Genomic DNA, 27,169 nt, shown 5'->3' with positions numbered 1-27,169 from the left:
CTGGAAATGAACCAGCAACCTTGTCAATACATTCACCACACACCAGCTATCAGTGGGGAGAAGAACAGAGTGTCACGTAGCGTTTTTTTCAGGACCCTATGCAGACAGCACAATCCAGAGAGGGGTGAGAAAACACGGGGAAAAGACTAGGTTAGGGGCTGAAAGAAGAACAGGGGGCATCTCCAAGGTACGCTGGTGTTTGGGGGGGGTCCAGGGCAAACAAGTCCAAGGGAGTCCATAAAAATATCCTGGGAAAGAAAATGTCCAAAGCCGGGTGATCCATCCTGACACAGACAAACAGAGTTAAAAGACGGAGCGGGATCCGGTGAAGGGTTGGGGGAATAAAAGGGGGGTAACGGAACAAGACACTCCCAGTCCCGGACCTAGATGGTCAGGACGCCGTTGTGGAGCCTGTGCTGTCGAGTCGCTCCTGGACTTGCGGGTAGGTGGGCTTCCGGGCGTCCATCTTCCAAAGCTGAGCCCAGAATGGCAGGAACATTTGGCTTTTATAGCACTGGTGCAAGAAGGCAGGTGCAGGAGATCAGGAATAAAACAAGAAAGGGCTGGAGCGTCCTTAAGAGGAGGGGTTTACGATCGTGACACGGAGTGATGAAGCCAATTCATAGATGGGGATTATGAGGAGGCCATGATTCATAAAGGCCAATGGGAAATTTGGTGAGGATGCCAGGGTAACATCCCTATTCTTTTTGGAAAACGCCCTGGGATTTGTAATGATGACAGAGAGTCAGGACCTCAGTTTTACGTCTCATCCGAAGGACGACATTTTTTTACAGTATAGTGTCCCCGTCACTATACTGGGGCATTAGGACCCACACAGATCGCAGGTTGCGTGGCCCCTCTAATACCTCTTCCAGCAGCAACCTCAGCTTTTCCCAGGAGGTCTCCCATCCGGGTACGGGCCCTGACCTGCTTAGCTTTAGTGGGTTGTCTGTTGTGAGTTGCAAAATTTGCAAGAGTGGTACTCTTAAGAGAGGTGGTAACCCCAGTAACCCCTTTTGGATACAAAATGCAACAGAAGTGTAGTTAAATATTAATTATTCTTTTCAAAGACATCACATGATGATCAAAATGAATGTTGTATGTGTGAATGAAAAAGCAAAAGAAATAAAATGCAGGCCTAAATAATATCTTAGAATAATATTTGGACAGTATTGCATTTTTATACCCCACAAGGGGAATTGAAATCATTTCTACAACTCCCATAATTTACCAATAATATACTGTATGTAGCTTTATAATACCTTTACTTTTTAATAAATATAGTAGACTCTTAATTTGTGTATTTAAAATAGCATACGCTATTCAAATGAAAAAATGTAGAAATTAACATATAATGAATAATCAAATAATTAATGAATTATTCAATAATTTAAACACTAAAAATAGACCAAGTAACTAGATATTTCAACAATTCTTAATTTCGGAGGAGAAACATTCAGCTTGTTCACCATATAGCTACTTAGAATACACTTCATTTCCCATAAAGCTCTCACTTCCGGTTATTCACCTCAACCAAACCCGTTAGCTGCATCTACAGGAAGCCCCGCCTATTCCGGAATACTATTGACATTTACTTTTTTTCACTGCAATGTGATTGGATCAGAAACTTATCAATCAGATTTCCACGCTAAAGTTTCAATAGTAGGTGTAACACGTGAGGATAGAGATACTGGAGTGTGAATTTAGTTATTAGTGTTTTTAGATTGTTATGGATTTTTATTTTGGAAACAGACTTTTACTATTTCTAATATAACGAAGTGCTATATCAGCCTTTAATGTTGTTATGAGTGATTTCCGGTAATATTCGTCGTGTTATAGTCCATATCTTTAGCTAGTTGTAATTTAACTTTTTGTTTTCATAAAATAGAGCTCTCTTAACAGGCAGTTATTTTTTATTCCGAAAAATGGATAATGCCGAAGAAGGAGCTGTAGATTTACACGGGGACGAAGAAATCATTGAAGTGATTGACCTTAATGAATCGGAACAGACGGCAGGTAATGTTACTGAATACTACTCAGTGTGCCATGTTGAAATGACTGCATTATGTCAGTGATTTTCAAATTGTTTCTTAATTTCAGTAGATGAATATATACATTGTCAGTTTTCCTTTTACGCTTCTTTGGTTTTAACGTAGTTCATATGTATTTATTTTATTTTTCATGAGCGTATTGTATGTGCACAATTACATATACCTGATCTGGAGCATGCATAATGCAAAGATGCCCATGTTTTCTCAAATGCTTTGCGTCATAGTTTAAACTAATAGATTCATATGTGTATGCTGGGAAGGGTTATGAGGTACCCAACGGGCTTCATTTTGTATTTTGCCCAGATGACTTGGCTAACGAGATTGAAGATGTCGATTTCGGTGAGGAAGGAGGAGATTTCGCAGATGATGAGGGCTGGCAAACTGAAGAAGAGGACATGGAAGCTCGACAGGATGACAGTGAACTCACCTTCTCCATGCACACAGGTAGGAACGATATATATGTGAGGAAACAGTCGATAGTTTTACGACGTACTGTGGTGTTCCTGTGCTATTCGTAGTAGATATGAGGAAATGTAGGTAAACGACTGTTGACACCTAGTAGTATATAGAAACATTGTTGAACTGACATTTATAAAAGCAAAGTGGAGCCTTACACGACTTACTCACTATTTTATGGCTTTATGACCTCCTGCTTTTCACTTTATAAGTCCAGGTAAACTATGAATAAATAGAAGTCTTATTGTTACTGTAATTGTTATGCGTTGCTAATACTGATGTTAATATTCGTTTCCAGGATCTGTGTTCTGTGTGAGTTTAGACCCAGCCACTAACAGCTTGGCAGTCACTGGTGGAGAAGATGACAAAGCCTTTGTTTGGAGGCTGAATGATGGAGAAGTTGTCTTTGAGTGTGCAGGTGATTTTCCATATACTTATTTGTATAAATTTATTGTATTTATTAATAGACTACATTTATTATCAATCAGATTGATAATTAGAACTTAACTGGCTTAAAGTGGGGCATCCGGCATTGCCTTATACGGATACTGATTGCATTTCTTAAATGTTAGATGCCATTATTATGAATTTGAATTATTTTTGCGGTCACACTCAGAATTTATATGAGGACTATATAACAAAAAATCATTTAAGGAACCCATTAATAGTTCAGTGTACAACGACAGTTATTAACACCAAACTACATTTTCTGACAGGCCACAAGGACTCTGTAACCTGTGCTTCCTTCAGTCATGATTCCAAGCTCGTGGCTAGTGGAGACATGAGTGGCCTCATCAAGGTCTGGAAGGTGGAAACTAAGGAAGAGGTCTGGTCTTTTGAGGTGGGAGATCTGGAGGTGAGTACTTTAGCTCACTTAAACGACTCCTGGCTGTCCAAATGCCCCGGAATGTCATTTATAAAGGCCTTCATTAACCACTTCTGGTATTAATATACCATTAAACCTCTAAATAAAGACTCCTTGTTCAGCTGCAGTTTTGCATGGAAAGTCCTGGTAATAGTGTGAATCTGCTTATACAGAAAAACTAAAATATGCTTTCAAATATTTCCTCCAAAATATTTTGTGAGGATAAAAAAATACTTCTTTTTAGTGTGGAGGTGTAAAACTTTAATATTGCCTGATTTTTTGTTTTCCCTGACAAACCCTAGTTTTCAATAATTTGGCTAAGTGTAGTCACATTGCCGCTATGAGAACTCCCTCTTGTTCGAGTGGCTGATTTGGCAGTGTGGTTGTTTGTCTCTTCAGTGGCTAGAATGGCATCCTTGTGCCCCTGTTTTGCTGGCTGGCACAGCAGACGGTAACGTGTGGATGTGGAAGATCCCAGGCGGGGAGTGTAAGACTTTCCAAGGGCCAGGCTGCCAGGCCACAAGTGGAAAATTCCTGCCCGATGGTAAGATATTCAGGGCAAAAGTCTCGCTATTAGTCTCAAGTGGGCCAAGTGTCGAACTGCACATCTTTATGTCTTTGTACCCTGAGGAAAAAGCCGTTTTAAAACAGGAAAGGAAGACAGTGGTGACGTTTTGTATCTTAAAGGGGGTTTACTATCCTTCAATGCAAAGGAAAACATATATTGGTTTTTGTTTTATTCAGAAATAACCAATAATAATATGTAATACACCTAAAATATTTAAAAACAGTTATGTTCTTATTTTTGAATTCTGAGTAGTTTCAGCATCACTGACACTGAGGTATTACAGAGACTTGGATGATTAAAAACTGCTAAACTACACTGGGATTAACTGGGATATTTACGCACTAGGTTAAACACAAGGTTTTAGACCAAACACACATTAGACCAAAAACAAACACAAAGTTTGTTTTTGGTCTAATGTGATCAAATATATGCATGGAATTAAAAATAGAACATTTATGGTAACAGTATGTTTTATTTATATTAATGTTACAAATACAAACTATAAAACAAACATAATAGTTTCCACGATTCCAATTTGTTTTTATATTTTCCCAATTGTTTTTTATGGACATGAGGGCAGTTACTATAGATCTTAAGGATTTTATGTTAAGGATGGGAGCTGTAACTACTGATTAGAGAATTGCAAATCTCACTCCAATTAATAAAATCTGTGAAAATACTTAATGAGGAAACCAAATAAATTTCTGTTATTGGCAATGCTTTGTGAACGATGGAGGTAGACTAGAATAATATTTACCAAATACAGCTATCCAATGCCAACAACGGGGGTTCTGTTCATGAAAACCTCTGTGGTAGGAAAAGCTGTGGTTTGTAAATATAAGGCCTGAGGAAAGAGTTCTCCTGCTACATCACTGCTGTAAATGCATAGTTGTATATGTACCCTACATTTAACAAATGTACTTTATACAGCAGTGGTTCTCAACTGGGTCACAACTGTGGCTAAAAGCAAGTCTCACGGGCCATATATATTAATCACTACTAGGCCTACCTTATCTGCATGCATAAAAACTACTGTATTAACCATGTGTATGTATATATAGAAAGAGGTTGGAAACATTATGGTGTAGTACACAAGGTTTCTTGAGAAACAGGAGGTTTCGGATGGAAGTCCTTCATCAGCTATGCAACTTCAGAAGCACTTTGCTTGCACAGCTGATGAAGGACTTCTGTCCAAAACCTCCTGTTTCTCAAGAAATCATGTGTACTACACCATAGCTTTTCCAACCTCTACGTTTACTACTGAAGTACACTCGCAGTTACTTTCAGTTTCAGGTGGCTCAAGACTGCATAGCTGCATGCTCTGTCCTCAGATTAGCAGAGTGATTTTTGATCTCTGAAAATGCTCTTCACATTTATTCACAAGTATCTATGGATACATCTATGTGTTCAGTTTCTTTTCTGGAGAATATTTGCTTAATCATATATTTCATTAATAATCATTATATTGTAAGTCAAAAGTGTTAGTGATGATTTCTTCTGTAACAACATAATGCATAATGCTAATGATTGATTTTTCTTTATTCTTATTTTCAATTTTATTTTTTTAAGTGCTAATATATTGCCATTTTCTTTCAACTTCATATTGACCAAAGGTGTTCAAGGGCAAGAGACTTTTAAAATTAAATAAACAAAAAATGTACATACCCTTGCATGTTTTGGGTAGACTGTTTAAAAGGAATGGAAGATTGTCACTACTGCTGGATGTGATTATCAAAAACCTGTTCATCTGTTGAAGATACTAGTTCAATAAAAGTCAAATGTGCAATGATACATTTGACTTGCAGATTTTATAGTGAACAGCCTTTGTGTGTGGTAGGTTCAAAGCTGATTGACCATGTCCATACTTGGCAGGTAAAAGGGCTGTAGTTGGCTACGAAGATGGAGTAGTGAGACTTTGGGACCTCAAACAGGGAAATTCCATTCATGTTATCAAAGGTGAGTCATTGTACCATTGCAGGCAAGTTTTAATTAAATGCAAATTATTTTAGAGCTGTTTCGAAACAATGATGGCTGATTAAGAGCAGGGAGATACAAGTGGCACTGTGAGGTTATAAAGTATACTGGTTGCTACTTCTGCACAACCTATAAACAAGTTCTTTCACATTTTAGGACAGGATGGACACCAGGGCCCACTAACCTGTATGGCCTGCAGTAAAGATGGAACCCTTGTGCTGACAGGCTCTGTGGATTGCCAGGCCAAACTTATTAATACTGCTACAGGCAAGGTAAGCTCTGGCATTTACAATGAAGTCAGAAATAAGAGGATGAAGTTATGAGATCAAAGAATAATAAATAATAATAAAAGAACCTTTAGATGGCCAGCAATAAATTACTTTCATTGTTGAATACCCCGCTTCGCTCTGAAGAATACATACACAAATCACAATTACCAAAAGCAACTTATTTTGATTCGCTTTAAACTGTTACCACAGGGTGGCAGTATGTAATAGGTTAGGGCATTGCTTGGGCTAAGTTCTTCACTATTAATGTCTGAACCAGTAATTATTTGCATGATAGGACAAGGAAGGGCGAAGTGTTTTGCACATATGAAAATAAGATGCCCTGCAGCAGCACACAAACTGTTTTACTCTACAAAGAGTTCAATCTGATGTGAAGTGAACATTTTAGATTATTGTATTTTAGCTGGATGGTTTCTACTTCGGAATAAGCTTTGTGGTTTTGAGCTTCTGAAAATGTGAAATTTCTCAATTTCTTATATTGGCTATCACATGTGATTGTGTCTGCATTTGATTATACATATCTATATTTAGCCTGCTCAGTCTGTTGTGAAGCTTAGATAAAACGTATGTATATACTAAAGTGTAGATTATTCTCACTTCCTTTATAAAATCCAGCACTGTGTATTCTTTGCCATGGCCACATTAAATACTTATTTTCCTCTTAGAGAAATGTGTTATAACTGAATTGTTCAGCTGTACTAATTCTTAGGAAAAGGTAATCTAGTTTTACAACTGTAGCACTATTTTGCAGGTAGTGGGTGTGTTTTCAATAGATGAAAAAAAACCCAAAAGCTCAATGGATGGGGAGGTTGAATCTAACTCAGTGGAGTCTGTAGGATTCTGTAATGTGTAAGTATAAAACATCTTCTAAATTTGCCGTATGTTGTCTTGTACTTGTTGTTCTTTGCATAAAAACAAAACTTGTTGTTCTTTGGTTTTATGCACTACAAAACAGTTGTTTTGTTTTTCATTCTCATTGTTCTTTTGTTTTCTTGTAACTTGTTTCACAACCAGTTTTGATGTAAAGTTTACTTAAGGGAGTGTATTGCACGTTTTTGTTTATACTTTGCTCGTAGGAGTTACAGGACATTAAAATTGCTTGCATAAGTGAATCCTCAATAAACAGGTTACATTTTCAGAATTTACAGAAAGCAAGCTGATCTACACTGGAGACTTAACTCAGCATGTTGAGTCTCAGAATCAAAGGAAAGGAGGGCATGAGAGAGGAAGGCTGCATTGGGCAGACAACCTTTTTACTAGACTCCAGTGCTATCTTGCATGGGTTTGGTCACCATTAAAAGTTGATTTTAGATTTACAAGTGTAGTTATGGGTTCAGTTCCTGGAGTGCTATCTGTGTGGTGGTGCCTGTGGATTTCTTTCGGGAGCTCCGATTTCCTCCCACACTCGCTTCTGTAAAAACTGGACCTGGTGTGTGTGTGTGCGTGCGCGCGTGCGTGCCCTACAATGGTGTATGGACTGTCAGGGTGTATCCTGCCTTGTACCCAGTGTTTCCTGGGAAAGGCCCCTGGCTACCGAGATCCTGAATTGAATAAGAATAAGGTTATTGAAAGTGATGTGATGTGAATGTTTTAAGGGGGCTCCACGGTGAAAGATGCTGACACCAGCTTTTCAGAGGTAAATGTGGTAGTAGCACTGTAATCATACAGGAAGTCAGATGGAGCAGATTTTTGTAAAGAGCACAGAAGTTTCTGCTTCATGATGACATACATCAGAGAGTGACCCGTCATGCTTCCAAGTATTTCAATTCAATTTCAAGTGTCAGCCACGGTCCAGCCCCTAGATCTCTTATTTGTTGGGCATCTTCTTTCTAGAGAGAAATATTAGATAATATAAAAAAAAAAACATCTTTTGAAATTTCTTAATAGTGCCTGAAACTCCATAAATTAAGAAAAAAGGTTTTTAAAAATTGTGAGATTCTCCCACAAATTCCTAAATATCTCGGTATCTTGGTGTAGAAAATGCAAAACAATTATTAAAGCCAAAGGCTGTCTCTATCTGATGAAAGCAATGCTTCACTGCTAGTCTGGAAAAGTTTTAATGTTTTGTTAGTCATGTGTACTAATTGTTGAACCAATAAATTCCTTGTACTGGTCCAGAAAGTAAATATTTCCACTTTATTTCATGGTTTGCGTCTCATGTTTTTAAACTCTTGGTCTGCTTTCAGACTTCGGGCCTTTACTATTTGTTTTAAGAAACCAGATGCTATCTGTTGCAGGTTTGGTCATTTAAGTCCCCAAACACCGTTGAGACAAACCTGTGAAAATTTTTCTTACATGTTAGCATTTTTCGTTAAAGAAAGCTAAATTCAAAATGAATAAAAAATTAAGGTGAAGCAGAAACTAAATAATAGGCAAGTGAAACTGAAATGAAATAAGATTAAAAAGCCAATGATCTCTTATTTTTATTATTCCTTTATGGAAATGTATACAAAGTAACAGAACTTGGCTTGATTTCCAGAATGCTTACTATTGTAATCAGTTTTTTGCACATCCTACTTCTGCATTCCATCCCTTTAGAGGTGTTGGCTGCTGAAAAGTCGTGGTCTCATGACTGTTTTTCTCGGTACATTTTACTTTTCTTTTCAAACATTTTTGAGAAACTTTGTGGGCCGCTCTGAAACACAGGTTGAAAGTCTTGTGGAATTCTCTTCCATTCCTCTTGTAGAGCCTGGACAAGCATGTTTTTGTCCAAGCAATATGCCAATCTGTACTGTGTTTTGAGCTGTCACAAATGAGTTAAAACATTCTTTGTAATAGGCTAACTTTGTTACAGGTTCCCTTTGGTTGCAGTTGCTTACCTGGATGGGACTTTGGCCATCTATGATCTTCCCACTCAAAGTCTGAGGCACAGATGTCAACATGAGGTAACAAGCACTGGAAAATTTAAAGAAAAGAGCTGTATGTCTCATAAACCTGGATGCCTGCAGGTTTTGAAATTTTGTAAAATTTTATATTATTGGTCTTTGAGATGCAGTAAGCTGAACCAAATGAATGCTCATTTGTTTCATTTTGAATTGTTTTTCTTTGATACTGTGTTAAAGGGTATTTTGTTCAGTGGCTGTAAAGCTTTACCTGTAGTGCTATTTTCAGTCATAATGGAGCTGTCCTCTCCTGTATCAATAGGCTGGTATTGTCCATCTGCATTGGGAGGAGAGCTCTTCCTTAGTGTCTACCTGCAGTTTGGATGGAGCAGTGAGAATCTGGGATGCTCGATCAGGGAACATGGTCTCTGAGTACCATGGGCACACAGCTGAAATTCTTGATTTCACACTCAGCAGGTGAGTTTTTCTCCCACTCCCTAAAGATGCATTTTTTCAAAGGAACCAATTTTGTTGGTAGTTTGTTTACACATTTTTTTTTAGGTCTTTTCATTTTCAAATAGAATTATGTGTATTTTGCTGGACAGTTACAAAGGTGTTAGATCTACTGAAATCACCTCAACAGAGTCCTGTTTTGTGGTTTATTTTGGATTAATGTACACTGTTGTTGTTCTTTGTAGAGATGCCTCTTTGGCTGTGACTGCCTCAGGAGATCACAAAGCCAAAGTCTTCTGTCTTCAGAGACCAGACCGGTAAAAACGCAAGGCTGTCCAGATACTGAGGTCCAGCTATTCATACTGCCATACTGACAGCTTAACTATACAACTTTCTTGAGGAGAAGCATCAAGCTACAAAAGAAAATAAAAAAATATGAAATTGTGCTGAAGCAAGCCACTAGTATCTGAAGTCTTTATTTTCTTGATGACAGTAGAAAAGGTTGTTTTATTTATTCTCTGCTGATATTTGATTAAAACCATCAATGAGTACACATAAACGTTTGAACTCTACTGTGTGTGTAAATTAGGATTTGCCCTTGTATATTGATTTGTTTTTTTTGGGCATAACATTTTCAAGATGGAAGTGGGCTAAAAAGAACAGACTCATAACTTGATGATTTTTAGTTGATACTCCTAGTAGATTTCAGGTTGGGAAGAAGGTCCTTTTTGACATTAAAACTTCTGATGACATTTATTACTGTTTTTGTTTTCATCTGTTGTATTTCTTCCACTAGCCTCTCTGTATGTTCAGCGGCTACTTTATATTATTTAAATCAGTATGTCTTGTGCATTGAAATATTAACTTATGCAATTCATCTAGTGAAAATGTTGAAATTTCTAATATAAGGAAAATTAAGGTTGATTAAAAATCATTGGAAGAGTGATGTTTACTTTCACATTTCCAGTCCTGCATGACATATGTACAACCATTTTTTGTTATGTATCACATAAAGATGTGATTTACAACTTAATATAGTCCTTATCTAGATGGCCAGATTTTATTAAAATGTTATTTTTAAAAGAACAGGTCTGAGCTGATTTAATTTATCTATCCTTTATTGTGGATTTCAAGCTTACATGAGGGCACTTAATGTACTGAAACAGCCACACTTAAGTGTTTTTGCCAAATAGTTTTATTTTCAAATTAGGAGAGTTAAAAGCTTTGAAGAAAAGTGGCAAACTGCATTTAAAAAAAATATTTTAATTTTAGGCCTGGCTATATTCGATTCTTTGTGCAATTCAACAGAATTTATGTTGTGTCATTATAAATAGACAATCACTGTCAGAGAAACTAAGTGATGTATGATTTATTTCTTAGAACATATATCAAACAACATTTTATTTGCTCTAAACAGTGTATTTCTGTTTAGCATACAATTACAATTAGTGGCTACCAAATTAGAAATGTGTAGTTAATCCCTATTTTGTATGTGTTTTTATTTGAGTGCTAAAATTATGTTAATGTTAATTAATGTTTGCCTCTGTATGAAACTCTGAGAGTTAAGTTAAAGTGAGTTCAAATGAAGTAATTGGTGTCTTTAAAGACATGCATAGGGTTTGAAAAAGACAAGCTAATTCTGTCAGCAGCAGATACACGGCTTATAAACAAAACAGTAGAAGCTACTGTAGCAAACACAAGTAATGTGTTAACTACAAATAGTACAGGAACAAGTAAAGGCTGAAAAAAAAAAGACAACATTTCGGCTGTGGAGCCTTCTTCAGGTGTGAGAAAGAGAGGGGAAATCAGTAGGTAAAAAAACATGGGAGAACAAAAGACAGGAGTGGAGAGCAGGCAGGAACATGAGAGACGCAGACACAGGAGAGGTGGATTCACGGGGTGAGTCGAAAGTTGAGAGAGAGGTGAAGAGAGTAAAACATCAGTGTTTTAAAATAAAAGGTAATGAAAAAGATAGCATGTGAGAATGGCTACAGCAGGTGTGATTGGGAATTCAAACAAAATGTTAAAATTAATCTCTGCTAGTTTCTTTGCAGCCTACAAATTGCTGTATATTGTCCCACTTGAAAAGAAACGTTGCTAATGTTAGTTTATCTCCTCCACCAAATATGAAAGCATTTGGAAAAGTGCTATTAAATCTTGTGAAGATTTTTTTATTTATTTTATGGTCGTTGTCTTCTGTAACCAGGAAATAAGCCACAGCTAACTGGAAGCATGGGCAGTCAGTGATTTCTTTTCTACTGGTTGTCATAGCTGCATATGTGAAGAGGTCACTCTTTTTACTATTTCCTGTGCTTAGTGCTGCTCTAAGGAGTTGACTGTTTATAAACCTTGACTAGCAAACATGTGTTGTTACAGTTTGTAGTCCCCTTGGTGTTTTGCAGTACAGGAGTCACACAGGACTAATATGCTAGGCAAAATTTGATTTAAAAAAATAATAATGTTGGAGGATTTGAGATAACCAAATTAAAATATGGTACAGTATATATCTTCTGTTTATTTCAGATCAACAAGAAACCAATGTAGACCACATCAAACCATCAAACCAACTTTGTTTGCCACATAGGCTTGTCATGAATCACTAGAAAGTCTTTTAAGGAGACCATTTATGATTTCATCCCAGAGGAAGTGGATATATGCCCAGTAAAAATATGAATGTAACTGCTGTACTGTTTTGGAGGAAGATTTGTGCCCAAATATATTGGTAGCTAACAGCATACTTTGCTGTTACTAAGTTGTAAGCATAACTCTTAAGTTGGAGCCAGTGAGTATATAATAGTATATAATGTGTAGTTTTCCCCAGAATAACTTTTTTTCAAAATATATAGAAAATATATATCTCTCAAGCCTGTGGGTAGCTAGGAAGTCATTGCTTTACCGAAGGAGAGCACTGGCCAACTCACCCCAAACCTATTCCCAGCAGCATACTGCCAACTTAGACACCAGTGACTAGCGACACGATCCAAGTTCAAGCATCAGACATCTGGTCAACCTGGGTGTGCTTTTACTGGTTGAAACATTCAGAATTCACAAGCGCCTTATATACAATACATTGTAAATACAATAAAAAGTCTTAGACCAGGGCTGTGAACAGATGTCTCTTTTCTGTTGTTTTACTCATCAATGCTTTTTGTTGATTTCTATGTCAAAGATAACCCCACATCTCTCCGTATCAGTGAGACCAAGGGCATGCTTGTGTTTCTAGAGAACAGAAAATTGGGAGTTTAGGCTGGTCTGTCTCTTCTACCAAGAGACATGCATGTCTTCCTATCTTATTATGATACTGAACATATTTTAGTATAAATGTTGTGTCTTTGTGGTGTGCTAATGTTCTAGCTCAGCTAGACTGCAGATAAACTTTACATTTAGACATACTTGCAAATGATGCATTAATCTGAGCTTCTGGATGGTTTCATGATCTTTGTTAGTCTCATCTTTTAGACCACCAGGCATAACTAGAAAACCAGAGAAAAACGTAATTCACTTATGTCTGCAAATATTATTCTGCACAGAACAGATATACAGTATGTCCTCCACCTGGTGAGTATAGGGTGTTTGCTTATCATTATGAAACAGTGTTTTGTGGTTTTAACTTTTCCACAGCTACCAATTAATCAAGTTAATCATGCCATTTACCTTATTTACGTTTATATCCTATTGTATTTATTAAACAAGATAAATGTAATGTAGATACAAAATACTTTCTAAACAGCAAAAGTTTCAGTATAGATAACGGATATCAGGTCCAGTAACTGGTACTTTTCAAAGTGCTTTATATGCATTGCTTACAAAACAATCTTTGGGCAGTATTTTTTCATGTTTTTGAACAGAATTAAATGATGTATTAATTTTGATCTATAGACGTTACAGTGAGTTCTGAAAGTGTACATATTTATTTTTCCAGACAAGTTTTTGAGTAACAAAAAAACAATAGGAATGCAATTCACCGGATACCTCCTGCTAAACAATAAGATATTACTTCCATCTGTTTTCCTTTCTCCCTGAGGAAATGACAAGCAACTATGCACTTTGTAAGTGTTACCTTCCTGAAGACCCTTCAAATCCTCCACTGCAAAACTAGAAGAAAGAAAACGTAGTGGACAAATCGATTCTTCTTTAATGCCTACAGTATATTTTATATGAACAACAAACCACCACACAGAAGGATGTGTTTGCCTGAATTAATAACACACATTACTCACATTTTTAGTGTAAAATGGTTGGGTTTAGTAGGCACAGTATGTGTACAAATAGATTAGACTGCAGTACATCTGTCTCCTGGTGTCAAATTAAAAAATCATCTGAAACTGAAATTATTTGTTTGTGACGGCAGCTATTGAATAAGAGCATAATCACTCAAGATAATTGTGTTTGTTCTCTTTCTTTGGAGACTTCTGAGCCTGTACTGTGAATGATTATGAAACTTCTGTCATTGGTGAAGATGTTTTATACATTTATCATTTTAACCTGGGGTAGACATTTAGGACACGTTAATGTTAAAAGGATAAAGGAAAGAGGCTTACTGAGACTTAATAGAAAATTAGAAGAATTAAATTCAATGCTCATTAAAAATGTTTATTGCTCATACTCCTCTGAATGTGTATGAAAAGCACAATATTATTTGCTTAAATATTTGTTATACATAGTGATGGAAAAAAGAAACGCAACATCTCCCTGACAGGTCGCCTTGCTCTAAGGCCAGCAGCCTGAAGCCTCTCTGTCCTGTCACTAATGTGGGCATTGTGTCTGCCGGCAGTTTCAGCAGCAGTACGGGTGGCAGATCTGAAACAATCTCTCAGATGGACCAGTCTGATGTGTCGGTCCTGCTCTGGTGTGGTCAGTCGAAGGCGGAAGGATCTTGGATGGTCATCTGTCCTGGTGGTCTGCTGAAACCTTCTCTGCGGTCATTATGGCTTACTCCAAAACGTCTGGCAATGCTGGAACATGACGTGCACCAAAAATTGACTAAGTGGCCTTTTTCTTGCAGTGACCTAAGCTTTGAATTAAGGCTTTTTTAAAGGTGACCTGATCAGGCATTGTTCCATCTGGACCTTGTTGGGTAAAAGTGCACCTAACGAGCTTTCATGTGATTGCCAGGTTGCAATGCCTCACTGCACAAGCTGTATTGCTGGTCAGAGGGCTTAAAACAAATTGACAACTTTTTGTCAAAAGTACATAAGCAATAACTATAGCATTCTCATTCCAGAAAATGCTGTGTTTCTTTTTTTCCATCAGTATATATGTATATGTGTGTGTGACTACATTATTTAACTGTTTAGTTTTAATTTCAATTTTTTTTTAATTTAGTCCAGTTTAAATCCTGACTTTTGGATAAACTGATATTGAACCTACTGGAGTAATAGCAGAGGAGAAAATCAAATTGATGGAGCTGGTTTATTTTGCTCTCAAAAATGAGAAGTCTGTCAATGACATAGAAATTAGGGTGCTTTGATTTATACATTTGTTATAAATAACTTCTTGGACCAGAACCTTTTTTTTTTTGTATCTACTACAAGCATCTGAATATTGGAACAAGTCTATATGCTTATGAAAAGCAAAAGCGGCTGGCTGTTAGACATTTACTGTAGATGTAAATATTACTTGAGATAAAGTAATTTATCTAAAGTAAAAGTAATAAGACTGCTAAACAGCCAACCTGCAGCTCCTTTAGCAAATCACCTGTAATAGCTACATGGATACACAGTTTTCACTGTATTCAGCATAACTGCACTACTTGTATATATTGCATACACCATGGACACATAGCAGCTCTATTCATATCGGTTTTATTCAATTTCTATTACATTATTATCTATTATTATGTAACCTTATTTTCGTAACCTTAATTTTGTGATTTTTGTGAGCTCGCAGAAAAGACATTTCATTGCAGGCAACTACTGCTGCACGCTGTATTGTTGTGCATTTGATAAATAAACTTTGATTTGATTTGATTTGATTTGATCTGTGCACAACTGTCATTGATAGTGCAAATCTTACATAAATATCCCTGGTTTGAAAATCTCTTTTGGGTTGTCTGTAGACAGTATTATTCAGAATTACACAGTATTAGACAGTATTATTATTAAAGTAATAGTAGTATGAGAATAAGTACAGTCCTATATCATTCTGAGCAGATGCTTTCTAAAGCTTTGGTTATATAGCTTCATTTTTAAGAGAATGGATTTATAGGAATGGCATACTGAGTAGTCCTATATCATGTGCTATATTCAGGTAATACAAATTTACCATGGAACAATTCCTCAGGCTACATTCACTACAATTACCTCATAGTGTCTGTGTTGTAAAAGCAAGACAAATGATGAAAGCCTTTGTTCTGTACTAAAATGAATGATGACCAGAGACATATAAAGGCCAATCTTAAAATGCATCAAAGAAGAATGAACATTAAAACACAAAGGCCGCACATGCAAAGAGGCCATTAAGCCCATCAACATCATCTGGTTCATTTTCTCAAAAATCCTATTGCCAGTCCTGATTAAACTGGGTACCCCTCCCCAATTATTAAAGAACCTCACTCCAAAAAGAGACAATTTAGATTAATCATTCACAGCCACTGAAACTGTGAGGTAGTAGTACTAACCACTTTGCCACTGTGCCATCTTATATAAATTAAATGGAAAACACAGCATTTTTTACAGCAACTGCAATCCGCCAAAAAGAAACTTAATGGCACAGTAAGTTAAGCATGGAGAATGTTACAGTAGGTAGTTGATTTTTTTTTCTGTAGTGAACCTGTGCATTGGAGAGCGATTTTAATGCTGATATTTTTCAATGCCTTTTAAGGAAACCAGTTTAATATAACTGGCTGGAACCTTTCTTATCATATTATGCTTATAATATTATACTTATAATGGTTGTGTAGCAGTTCTTTGTTGAAGTTACAGCAGCACCTATGTTCCATCTATTTTCTAACTGGTTAATTCAATTCAGGTTTGCAGTGGAGCCAGAGCCTAATCCAGCAAGGTGGGGTACATCCTGGACAGACACTAATCTAATGGCACACACAGCCACAGACATGCACAAACTTTTCTTAGAAGCCAATTCACCCACTGGTATATCTTTGAATTGGGGAAGAAAATCCCTGCAAGCACTGATCAAATATGAAAACTCCACACAGACAGCACCCCAGGTCCAGAACTGAACTTAGGTCCCCTGTGCTGCAAGGCAGAATTGTTAACCACTCCACCACTGTGCTGCTCAGTACCTATGTTCTTTCTTTTTAATGAGATACCTTTTAGTATTCACAGGACGTTATTCCTTTTTCAGATGTCAATCTGTTACTGAAGCAGAATATTTAACTTGCATTTGCAATCAAATCTTCAAAATACCAGGTTAAAGGCAGCAATAAGCTCATACTTTTGTTTTTTTTATTTAATTATTTTTAACTGGATTAATTTTACTTTTTTCTTTGAAGTTTAATATGCCACAGACAAATCTCACAATTTCTGATGGTCAGGGTGGAAACAAATGTGTCTAAGTATATATGGATTTTAAAATTCAGTGTGAAACTAACCCTTAAAATACTTAAGAGTTCAAAAATAAAACATCATGCTTGTGAATTTTTGTCATGTCTGATTGGTCATACACCAATCTTTCTCATGGATCACACTTATGGCTAATCTATTGTATGCATCTGTTTCATACTTGGTTAAGGAAGGAAAGACTGTCTCTTTAAAATTTACGAGCATCACTGCCTTGTTGAAACCCATGGTATCTGACTCCTCTCCGCTTTGCACACAATCTCACGCTCTGAGGGGAGAGGAGCACAGACTTCCTCAGTGTCATTGACAGGCCAAGTTCTTCAATCTTCTTTCTCTTTCTATGACGAGAAACCAGAAACAGAGTGGCTATTCTGAGACGTACATGGAGGACATAAATCAGCAAACACAATTTTGCAACTGTTTGGATGTGGTCAAATAACAGAAAATTCTAAAATCTTTACCACTTTGGGAGAAAGGTAGGTACTGTAGTTAAAAAGAGCTTGCAAATATGGAGACTGAACCATTAACGTAGACATTTTTAGAATAATAATGAAATCAACTGAAAAAATATCTTTGTAAACTGTGTGATAAAAGAGTTGAGACCCTTTACCGAAATTAGTACTATGAGCATCACTTCAATTATATCTGTTCATTATAATGTTTTTTGGACAAACTTAAACTTTAAGACTGAAAATGAACATCATTTGTAAAGGGAAGTAGTGGTATCTAAAAAGTGAATTTGAAACTATGATATATGTCTAATGAATGTGGAGTAATGAATGTGGAGAAATGTGTGGTCATTGTAAGGATAGAAAATAAGTAAATATAACACCAAGGGCCTTGTTTCAATATGTACTAATCAGATACTTTTCTGAATACATGAAGAAAGGTTTAAACAGGTTTTAAACAGCAACTTCAGTTTGCTTTGAAAGCATATAACCTGTTGATTTGGCAGCTTTTCATTTTTCAGAACAAAGTTTTAAATATGTTTTTTTAAGTAACATACAGGCTTTCATTTGAAGTATTTTTCTGAATGCGTAGTGTACACAAAAAATGTTTAGATGTTTGTTTTTAAAAAAGATTCTGTCGTAAACTGTTGTAATGTGCAGTTTATGTTTTTGGAGTCTAAAACCCTGTTGGTTAACATACATACAGACTTTACCTTGTAATCTGCTATTCTTCTAATCAAAATAAGACATCTTTAATTTAATGGAAAATGTGATTACGTGGGTGGCACAGTGGTTAGCATTGCTTCCTTGCAGCGCTGGTGCCCTGTGTTCAGTTCCTGGGGTGTGATCTGCATGGAATGTGCACAATATGTTCTCCCTGGGTTCACATGGGTTTCCTCCAGGTGCTCCAGTTTCCAGGCCAAAGGCATACTGGTACCTTAATTAACTTCTGTAAGAATTTGCCCTGCTTGTATTTGCATGTGCCCTGTGGTGGACTGTTGTCCGATCCAGGATCTGTCCTGCCTTGTGTCCCATGCTGCCAGCTGAGGGTGTGGCTGACTCGTGACCCTTATTAGATAAAGTGATTAGAAAAAAGGTGATGAAGATGTACTATTACTACATGTACTACCAAAAACGTATCCATTGATAGTTGATGTCATTCTCATCATAACTTGAGAATATATTTAGTGTATTTATATGTAATTTATAGTTACAGCATTTTCCAAAATATTTGATGAGATTTTGCACCTTGTTTACACTCTGTACTGATTTCAGGGAAGTTGCATAGAGAGAATTTTTTAGGGGCACTTTTCCAATGCATTCTGCCAGTCCTGTGCTGTCACATAACAAGCAGACCATTTCTTCGATTTCATTGTCAGTATGTCACTTTACTGACAAGCTTGTAAGCCATGAATTCACAGTTGTTACCTGATTTGATACAGGCTCATCACTCAGTAATTTCACAGACCACCAGCTGCACGCCTTTATCATGTGCCTGTCGCATAATATAAACAGAGCAGACCTGACATTCGACAGCACGGTAAAGAAGCTACAATTTCAATCAATTCAGTATGATATCATACTCTTGAAGTAGATATGATGAGATCTGGAGAAACAGTAAAATGAAATGGTTCTTTTAATGTGAAACCATCGGATGTAAATATTTATAAATAAGATGAAAGCTAAAGTAAAGCACTGGAAAGGCACTGTCTCATACAGAATCAGAAATGAGACTATATAAGGATCTGGATGATTATTACTATTGTGTTGATTAAATGTAGTCACTTATTTCAAAATAAAAATTAATAAAAAGCCTCCTAGTGACAATGGTATGTGTCAAATCTGGAACTACAGTTGGAGGAGATCTACATTACCCATTGGTTAATATACTGGCCCCACATTTCAGGTTCACATGTTTACTGTGGGTGGATTCTTATATACATCTGTAGTGACTAGCATTAGCCTACTCATTCTGAATCAAGTCTGCAGCAGTAAATTGAACAGCAGAATTAATGTAACCCACTCTGGGAAAACAATTCCATTATCTCTAGAAATCCTTGGAGAAGGAAGATTAGAGACACCCTCTTTCTGCTGGATTAGGTCCAGCCACTTCCAAGGAAGTACTGATCATTCCTGGAAACTGCAGGATAATCCAGGAGATTTGGTAATCCCATCAATACAGGTCTCATTCACCTCTGTAATTTTCTGTCATTAATCAGAAATACGGAGAGTGAAATATTTGATCTGTGTAGCACTTTACAGCTTTTACATGCATTCATAACGCATCCCTGCCTTACATTACCGAACACCATCATACTTCTTTTCATGAAATAGCTAGTGATATTCTTGTAATACTCAAATAATTCTCATATCATTCTATTCACTGTAAATATAGCTTCTGTTCAATGTAGCTATGCAGCGTAATCTGAATATTTCTTACTACATTTCCTACATTTCCTAACATAATTGATGCTCTGGACTGCTAGGCATCCACATTAAATGCCCCAGGGCCAAACGAACAGAAACAGAAAAAAATGATGAAATATTCATTCAAATGAAAATCAAATTACATCATCAATGTACAGTAAAAAATAAATTTCGAGCCTAGAAATCATCAATGATTACACAAAACACGTTTTTTCACAATGGGGGGGGGTTACAAAATAGTTAGAAAAAGAAGATATCCTTAATAAAATAATGCATTCTGTATCGCGTTGATGATGATTCCTCCTCCCATTATGATCCAACTACTGTAAATGCATAAATTACATAAAAAACATTAAAAAATGACTCAATAGTTTAAAGGGGAGCTCCACTTCACCCAAATTTAAATTAAGTAATGTCAACACATACGTAGGTTGCACAATTTTTATAGTGTTTTATCTTGAGATATTTCATAATTAGCTTCCACATTCAATTTATCAGCGATTCTTTGCCATACCGTGTCTCTGACCTTTGCAGCAGCTACAGTATAGCTTCTCATTACTACAACCCATTTTATCCTCACAGTTTTCCTTAAAGAGTCATAATTCATGATCACTGGATTTAGACGCACATTTTTTTGCTGAGGTTTTGCTGGCGCAGATGAAAGATTCACTGCTTGACCCTCCATGTGTACTGAAATGCTATGTGAATGCACAGAGTGTCAGATTGTTCATATCTGAATTGCTTTAACCAGATGACCTAAACCTGAGTTTGCTTTCGTGAAACAGAATTAACCTCAACTCACCTATTTGGTTAATTCTATCCGGATAACTTGAGATAATCCTGAATTACTTAAAACCTGCTTTATAAAACAGCCCCCTGGCCTCATTTTGTGTTAGTTTCATGGAGTTTTAAAAGAGCCTTAGCAGTCTGACATGGATTGTTGTGTGAGATTGAACCGTCAGCCTGAGGAATATGTTAAGTTCACAGTAAATTGCAAATTCAAGTGCAGCGTAGTTATTACTAGGAAGAAACCTTTTTTTTTCCAAAACTATTTTTGGAAATACACTCTGCACACTGTTTATTCATCCAAATCCTTATGAAATCCGAAACTAAACTGAACCAACTAAACATTGCTTTGTAACAATATTTTACAGAAAAACTTAAAACACACCCCTTCTGGGTATAAGGAAACATTGCAAAATGTTTGCCCTTTAGATCATGGGTCTTGTCAGTTTGCAAAATTGCTGTTTCTGCTTTAGATAGATCATTTTCAGTTCTACAGCAGACCCTCCCACTACCTCTTGACTGCAAAGGAAGGTAGTACAGAGTTCAGTGCACAAGCCTTCTCAACTGGCAACATTGAGAATAAAAGCTGACTCACTTACTACACCTACTGTAGAACATAAATTAGTTATATATGTAAGAAAGTTCTGTAGCTTTAATTTAAGTTAGATTTAGAAGGATGTAGTGTCTAAAGTGCACTTGTAAATATTTTGGGTATGCAATTAAATCAACATAATTGGAGGGAAAAAACTGTCCATTTTGTATACATGTAATTAACCAAATACTGAATTTAATAGAAAAATTCTGGTACTTTCAATACACCACTGGAGGAAAAACACTATTGAGTTACATGTAAGACAGTTTATGACTGGTATTTAATTTGTAATTCAGCTCTGAAACTACAATTGGTGATATAGATAACTAGATACCAGAAATGTCAGTGGTGACAATGTTCTAAATTTGTAACTGCAGTGGGGACAAAAAAAATAAAACAGCACCAATGATGTAAAAACTGATGCTTCTGCTATTACAAAATGGAACTCAGTCATAAGGGAAAGATGATATGTACAGTAATTACAGTAAGTATAACAGTAAGTGTAATTGGTTCATGTTATTTTTTTAAATCCCTTTTATTTCAATGTTAATGAACATTTTGATGTGCACTTTTTATCTTTATTTAAGAAACAATTAACTTTTTAAATATGTTTTCCAGGGATGTCTTTTCTTAAGAATGGTATTGAATATTTTCAATACTGATATTTGTTCTGAGTCCAACTACTAAAAATTACACTTTTACAGAGTAAATAAATCTTATTCTATTGTAAACTACCTTTGAACTAGAGAACTACAAGTCATTCTGAAAGCTTCCATTGAAAATGAGCAAACCTTGAGTCAACTAAGAGGAAACCATAGACACCAGACCTGTGTCAAATGTGTATCGAAGGTATTTTCAAACACTTTCTTAAATATTTTTTATAAATATATTTGAAAGACACTTCTGGTATTTTCAGATACAGAGTAGTACTAAAAGGTTGTTTGAAGTTTTTGATTCCATAAAGTATATGTATCTTGAAACTATCGTATTTTTTCTCCATGGGGATTAAAAACCAACACAACTTATTTTTGTATTTATTTTATCTTTATGAACGCATGTGATTCATCTGAAGACTATTTTTGCATGTGCAATTTTAAACATTAGGGTTTAACAGAGACAGTCAGAGAGAGAGCAGCAATAGGGCCTAATCAGTGGCAGGGGATACAGGCATGTGGAGATACTCAGCTTCTAGTCTGCTCAGTGTTGCATTGAAGTGGTAGCTCTGGCTATTTTTTCAGTATTTCTATGGACAGCATTCCTTTCTGAGAGCTTTGAAGAACTTGAGGGATCCTTTAAAGGAGATAACATGCCTAATGGTTCTAAGCTGGAGGTTATGTGGGTGATACTTTCTATGTTTTCTTGGTGAACGTTGAGGCCAACTCTTTAAGCTCAGCTGCAGCACTGATCTTCTCAATGTTGTTATACTGAGCTCTGCCAATCTGAAGTTTGGATCCGAGTCCGAGGCCATTTTATACAGTTATCTTCCCTCATAGACGGAGAGACACTTCTTGATCATCGCCTTCAAGCTGATGATGATCTTGTCATTGTGTTAGTTACTACAAGTAAGATGGTTGCAAATTTTGTAATGCATGGGATGAAGTGGCTGTCTGTAATAATACAGGTGTTGTGGATGGATAGCTAGTGGCCGACATCTTGTTTAGCTTTGTGTCATCAGCCCGGAGAACTTACTGAATCATTTTCTGCTGGAAGTTCCGCATTGAGACAGTAGTACAATGCAACTGACCCCATCCAAGATACACTGTGCAAAAGAGAACCTGCACAGTGGCAGTGAGAGAAAGTGCCAGAAGATTTCAATACAGGCCTATTGAGGTAGCTAACATATTTAAGGCCATCTTTGCTGCTCAGCTGCAATGTAATCATACCTACCTGTCTGAAAACAGATTTGCTGTTTTAGAATTTACACATACTGTAGTCTTGATATAAAGGCACAGAATACTCTATATTTATGGCAAGAATTTTTAGTATCCATTTAGGTACATCAGCACACTCTGTTTATTCACCTAAATTAAAATTAATATTTAATTTATGGTGGTACCTTGAAATCATTTTCATTTTCCATTGTGGCTTGGAAGTGCATTATAATAAATCTGAATATATTTTCACAAAGCGAGTAGTAAAACAATGTCCTCTTACTACAGTTCTACTGCAGGTCCTCAGTCCCTATTGTTGTTATTGCAGCCGTCATGTTTGTGTTGTGTGAGATGCTTTCATGATGATTTCATGATGATTAACCATTTTCAAATTAAACAAGAATCTAAGTACAAGGTTCATTATTTCCTTTCATTCTTGTCTTTCATACCATTCTTCTTCAGACAAAGATTTATAAGCAATATAGATAAAGATGTTAGAAATTCATATTGCTGACTTTTCAGAATCCTAAACTAGCACTTTTCTGGAATACTTAGAACTGTCAACTATGGAGGTTTGTTTGCAAAACGATATTTTGACAACGTGATTTATGTAAATCTTTTTTTCTTTTCCACAGCAATGCTTCCTTTCAACCTTGGGTTGTTGAAGATTCATGAGCCTAGAAGAGAGACAGAGAAGAGTGTCTGGCTTTCAGATTGAAGATGCTGAGCTGAAAGGCCAAACATGGGACACAATGATACAACTAGCTGGGAACTTTCTCTTATCCTCAGCATCACCAACCCTCTCTCCACAGTCATCATCCTAGCCAATCTCCTCATCATCATTGGTATCATCTGTAACAGAAAACTGCATAACACTCCCAATTATTTTTTTCTAAGCTTACTGGTCGCTGATGTGTGCACTGGCATCGCTTTGCCATTCATCCCCAGCATGAGCCTGGAGAGGCAAATGGATTTCCACACCTGTCTTCTGCTACATACCTTCCCCAACTTTCTATTTTTGTCTTTTCTCTTCAACCTGGTGATGGTGCATTATGAACGTTACCTCTGCATAGTCAACCCACTGCAATACGGCAGCTTCTGGGCCCACCGTTTCTTTCTCTTGGCTCTGCTGGCTGTCTGGGTTCCACCGTTGCTGTATGCCTCCTTGCCTGCTTTTGGGTGGAACAACAGGGCTGCCTTAAACAGCAGCCAGGAGATAGATGATTGCTCCTACAGAAATATTTTTCCTCATGAATTCATCTACCTGGAAGTGTATGGACTCTTGATCCCTGCAATATTCTCAATTATCTTCATGACTGTGAGAGTACTGTGGATTGCCAGGGAGAAAATGAGAGACATCTGCAAGCTGCACAGAGCTGTTGATCGTGACAAGGCTTCAGATAAAGAACACAGGATGAATGTGCGCTATGCTAAGTGTGTAGCAGCTGTGTCTCTGACATTTCTGATCTGCTGGGTTCCCTACATCATTTATGTGCATGTTTCTCTTTTTTCCCTTTCACAAGGCCAAGTTAAGGTTGCAGACTCCACGACGCACATTATTCTGTCATGCACTGGCATAGGGAGCACAGCTATCATACCTGTCATTCTGGGACTGGGAAATCGGCAGTATACTGAGCCAATCAGAAAAGTCTTTGAAAGGCTTAGGGACAGATGGCAAAAGAGATAAGTCAGTAAGGATTCTTCCCTTTAGCCCTGAGTTTACCACATCTCCTACATGTGTACAACACTACATTTCAAATATCTGGAGTAATTGGAGTCATGGCAAATGCAGAAATTTCATTCATTTATAGCCTGTATCTACAACCTGAGCAAATCTTTTATAATGCAGAACCCCAATGACTTGTACAAGTGAATAGTATGATGGTACTGTATGGCATCAATTTGTACAGGAAACACCCTCCTTCTATTCATTCTGTACATTTATCAAACATATGAAAGGACAAACATATCAGAATTGTTAGTTTACTTTCTAGCAACACAAACTAATTCTTCCATTGTCCTTTCAATATGAATTTACACAATTTACACAACTACTGTATGATGACAGGTTAATATAAAACCGTCATGACTTCGAGGCGACCGTAACCTTTGCTACAAAGAATGGAATGAAAATGGAGTGGTTGTGTTCAGAACCAAATTGCACTTAACACCTCTCCAGAAGTGTTTGTCTTTGAAAATCTTGTGTCACTAGCTTGTCGTTCTCCCAAGGGAAAAACAGAAATGACAGTGTGATTGAGGAGTTTTGATATGTTAATTAACAAAATACCTGTGTTTGGTTTGATATAATTGATATATTTTAAAAATATTATTTGTATTTGTAAATGAGGTATTATATTTAAAGCATGTCACAGAGATTGAAATGCTGAATATTGTGAGACTGAAGTGAAATAATGGTAATGGAGTTTTTGTTAGAAGTATTTATAAGGACAATTTTAATACAGAAGAGAATGTATTGTTTTAAAGGGTTATGTGAGTCTTGAACAAGCTGTCTAAACATGTTGTCAAAGCTTATACCCTGGCTTCTATCACAAAACTGGATGAGATCCTTGGTTCACTCATCTATTTGCCAGGAAGTGAGCTAGGAGGGCTAAATGATGTGCTCTTCTTTATAATCTCAAGCAAATCAAGTTCAATGTTTAAGGAACAATAAAAGAAATTTGAAGGACCTATGTTAGAGTGTAATAAAAAAAACCTAACAGAATTGGTGTCTATAAATATATAGTATTGTATAGTATAGTATTTCTAGGATTGGTGTTTATAATTGCATCCTCAAAGGTTATAAGAAGGTTGACCTGCTTTTTGATGATGTTTCATTTATTCAATAATATATGCTTAGACAATTGGTTATTGAATGTGTACAAGTTACTATAATGTATTATGCATGCCTGTGATTTTAAATTAATGGAGTGTATGACAACTGAGCCAAAAAAATATGAAGAAAAAGAATTTAATTTAATAAGTTAATGAAAGATCTGTAGGCTTCCTTTTATGATAAAAATCAATTTGGTGTTTATTTATCAGGTGTCATTAAAGTGTATGTTGGCAGCTCCTGAGACATACAATTTTCAGATAGTTACTATAAATTATTGAGTTTCTTATAATGATGTCATATTTTATGATCTTTATTAAACTTCAGTCCTTAATAAAGTCATTTTGAAAGCGTATTATCAATTCACCTTTAAGTAGAAGTATTATTTTTCACGATTTCACACAAACAACTTGACACAATTAATGAATATAAGTATTTTGTATCCCCAGGACTATTAAAGACAACTTTTCCATCCTAAAGGAAGATCCCTCCATTGGGGCCCGCTTTTCTGACCACCCCATCATCTCATATCGCCGACCACCTAATCTGCGTAACCTTCTTGTTCACAACTCCCTTGACCGCCCTTCACCTATCCTGACTTCACACTTCCTGATTGGCCACTCTGTCTGTCCCGTTCCTGCCTCTCGCTCCTCCTCTCTCCCAGCTTTTGTTCTCCTATGCTACATTACCTTTGCTTCCTGCCTTGTCTTTCTCACACCTGAAGAAGGCCAAAATCTTGTTTTCTTTCTTCTCTTTTCAGCATGGAATTAACCTATTACTTGTTCCTTTGCAGCCTACGCATGCTGACGTAGCTACCCACCTGATCTAGGTATTTTGTGTAATTATGTGTAGCATAAACTAATGCTCTCTCATTACTCATGATAACTCTCATTACATCATTTAACTAAAAGTATACATCCATTTGAAACTCTGGTGCTACTCATGAAGATTATTTTATAACGTAATTTTAAATGTTAAGACATTGGATAGTTTTATGCTTGGCCTAGCCAAGGTGTTTGACAACATAACTGTAAAACCCAACATAAAAAATGAAGCAATCACAAAATCTTTCATGTTTAATGCTCCAAAGCATAGTCACTATATTTATCAATGCTTATATCAGAATGTCTGTCTCTATTATATCCTATATAAGTAACTTTTTCAAGATTTTGGAATATTTGAACTCTCTAAAAGTGTAATTTAGTTTAGACTTTTGTT

At 36.4% G+C, this 27,169-nt stretch overlaps 2 protein-coding genes across 2 annotated transcripts; both read left to right on the top strand.

Annotated features, from left to right (window-relative positions):
* Window positions 1-1,633: 1,633 nt before the first annotated feature.
* Window positions 1,634-10,562, top strand: aamp (angio associated migratory cell protein). Its single transcript, XM_088604965.1, has 11 exons — window positions 1,634-2,016; window positions 2,355-2,495; window positions 2,806-2,925; window positions 3,224-3,363; window positions 3,772-3,916; window positions 5,813-5,896; window positions 6,071-6,186; window positions 6,953-7,050; window positions 8,996-9,086; window positions 9,346-9,500; window positions 9,722-10,562. The coding sequence occupies exons 1-11, from the start codon at window positions 1,926-1,928 to the stop codon at window positions 9,795-9,797; spliced, it is 1,257 nt and encodes a 418-aa protein (XP_088461091.1). The 5' UTR covers window positions 1,634-1,925; the 3' UTR covers window positions 9,798-10,562.
* Window positions 10,563-17,222: 6,660 nt separating this feature from the next.
* On the top strand, window positions 17,223-25,073 carry gpbar1 (G protein-coupled bile acid receptor 1). Its single transcript, XM_088604966.1, has 2 exons — window positions 17,223-17,472; window positions 23,757-25,073. Exon 2 carries the CDS (start codon window positions 23,864-23,866, stop codon window positions 24,806-24,808), a length of 945 nt encoding a protein of 314 aa, XP_088461092.1. The 5' UTR covers window positions 17,223-17,472; window positions 23,757-23,863; the 3' UTR covers window positions 24,809-25,073.
* The last annotated feature ends 2,096 nt before the right edge of the window (window positions 25,074-27,169 follow it).

This window comes from Lepisosteus platostomus, chromosome 14, assembly GCF_059453375.1.
Source record: "Lepisosteus platostomus isolate fLepPlt1 chromosome 14, fLepPlt1.hap1, whole genome shotgun sequence".
NCBI classification, from domain to species: Eukaryota; Metazoa; Chordata; class Actinopteri; order Semionotiformes; family Lepisosteidae; genus Lepisosteus; species Lepisosteus platostomus.
This window is presented reverse-complemented; position numbering and strand designations above follow the sequence as displayed.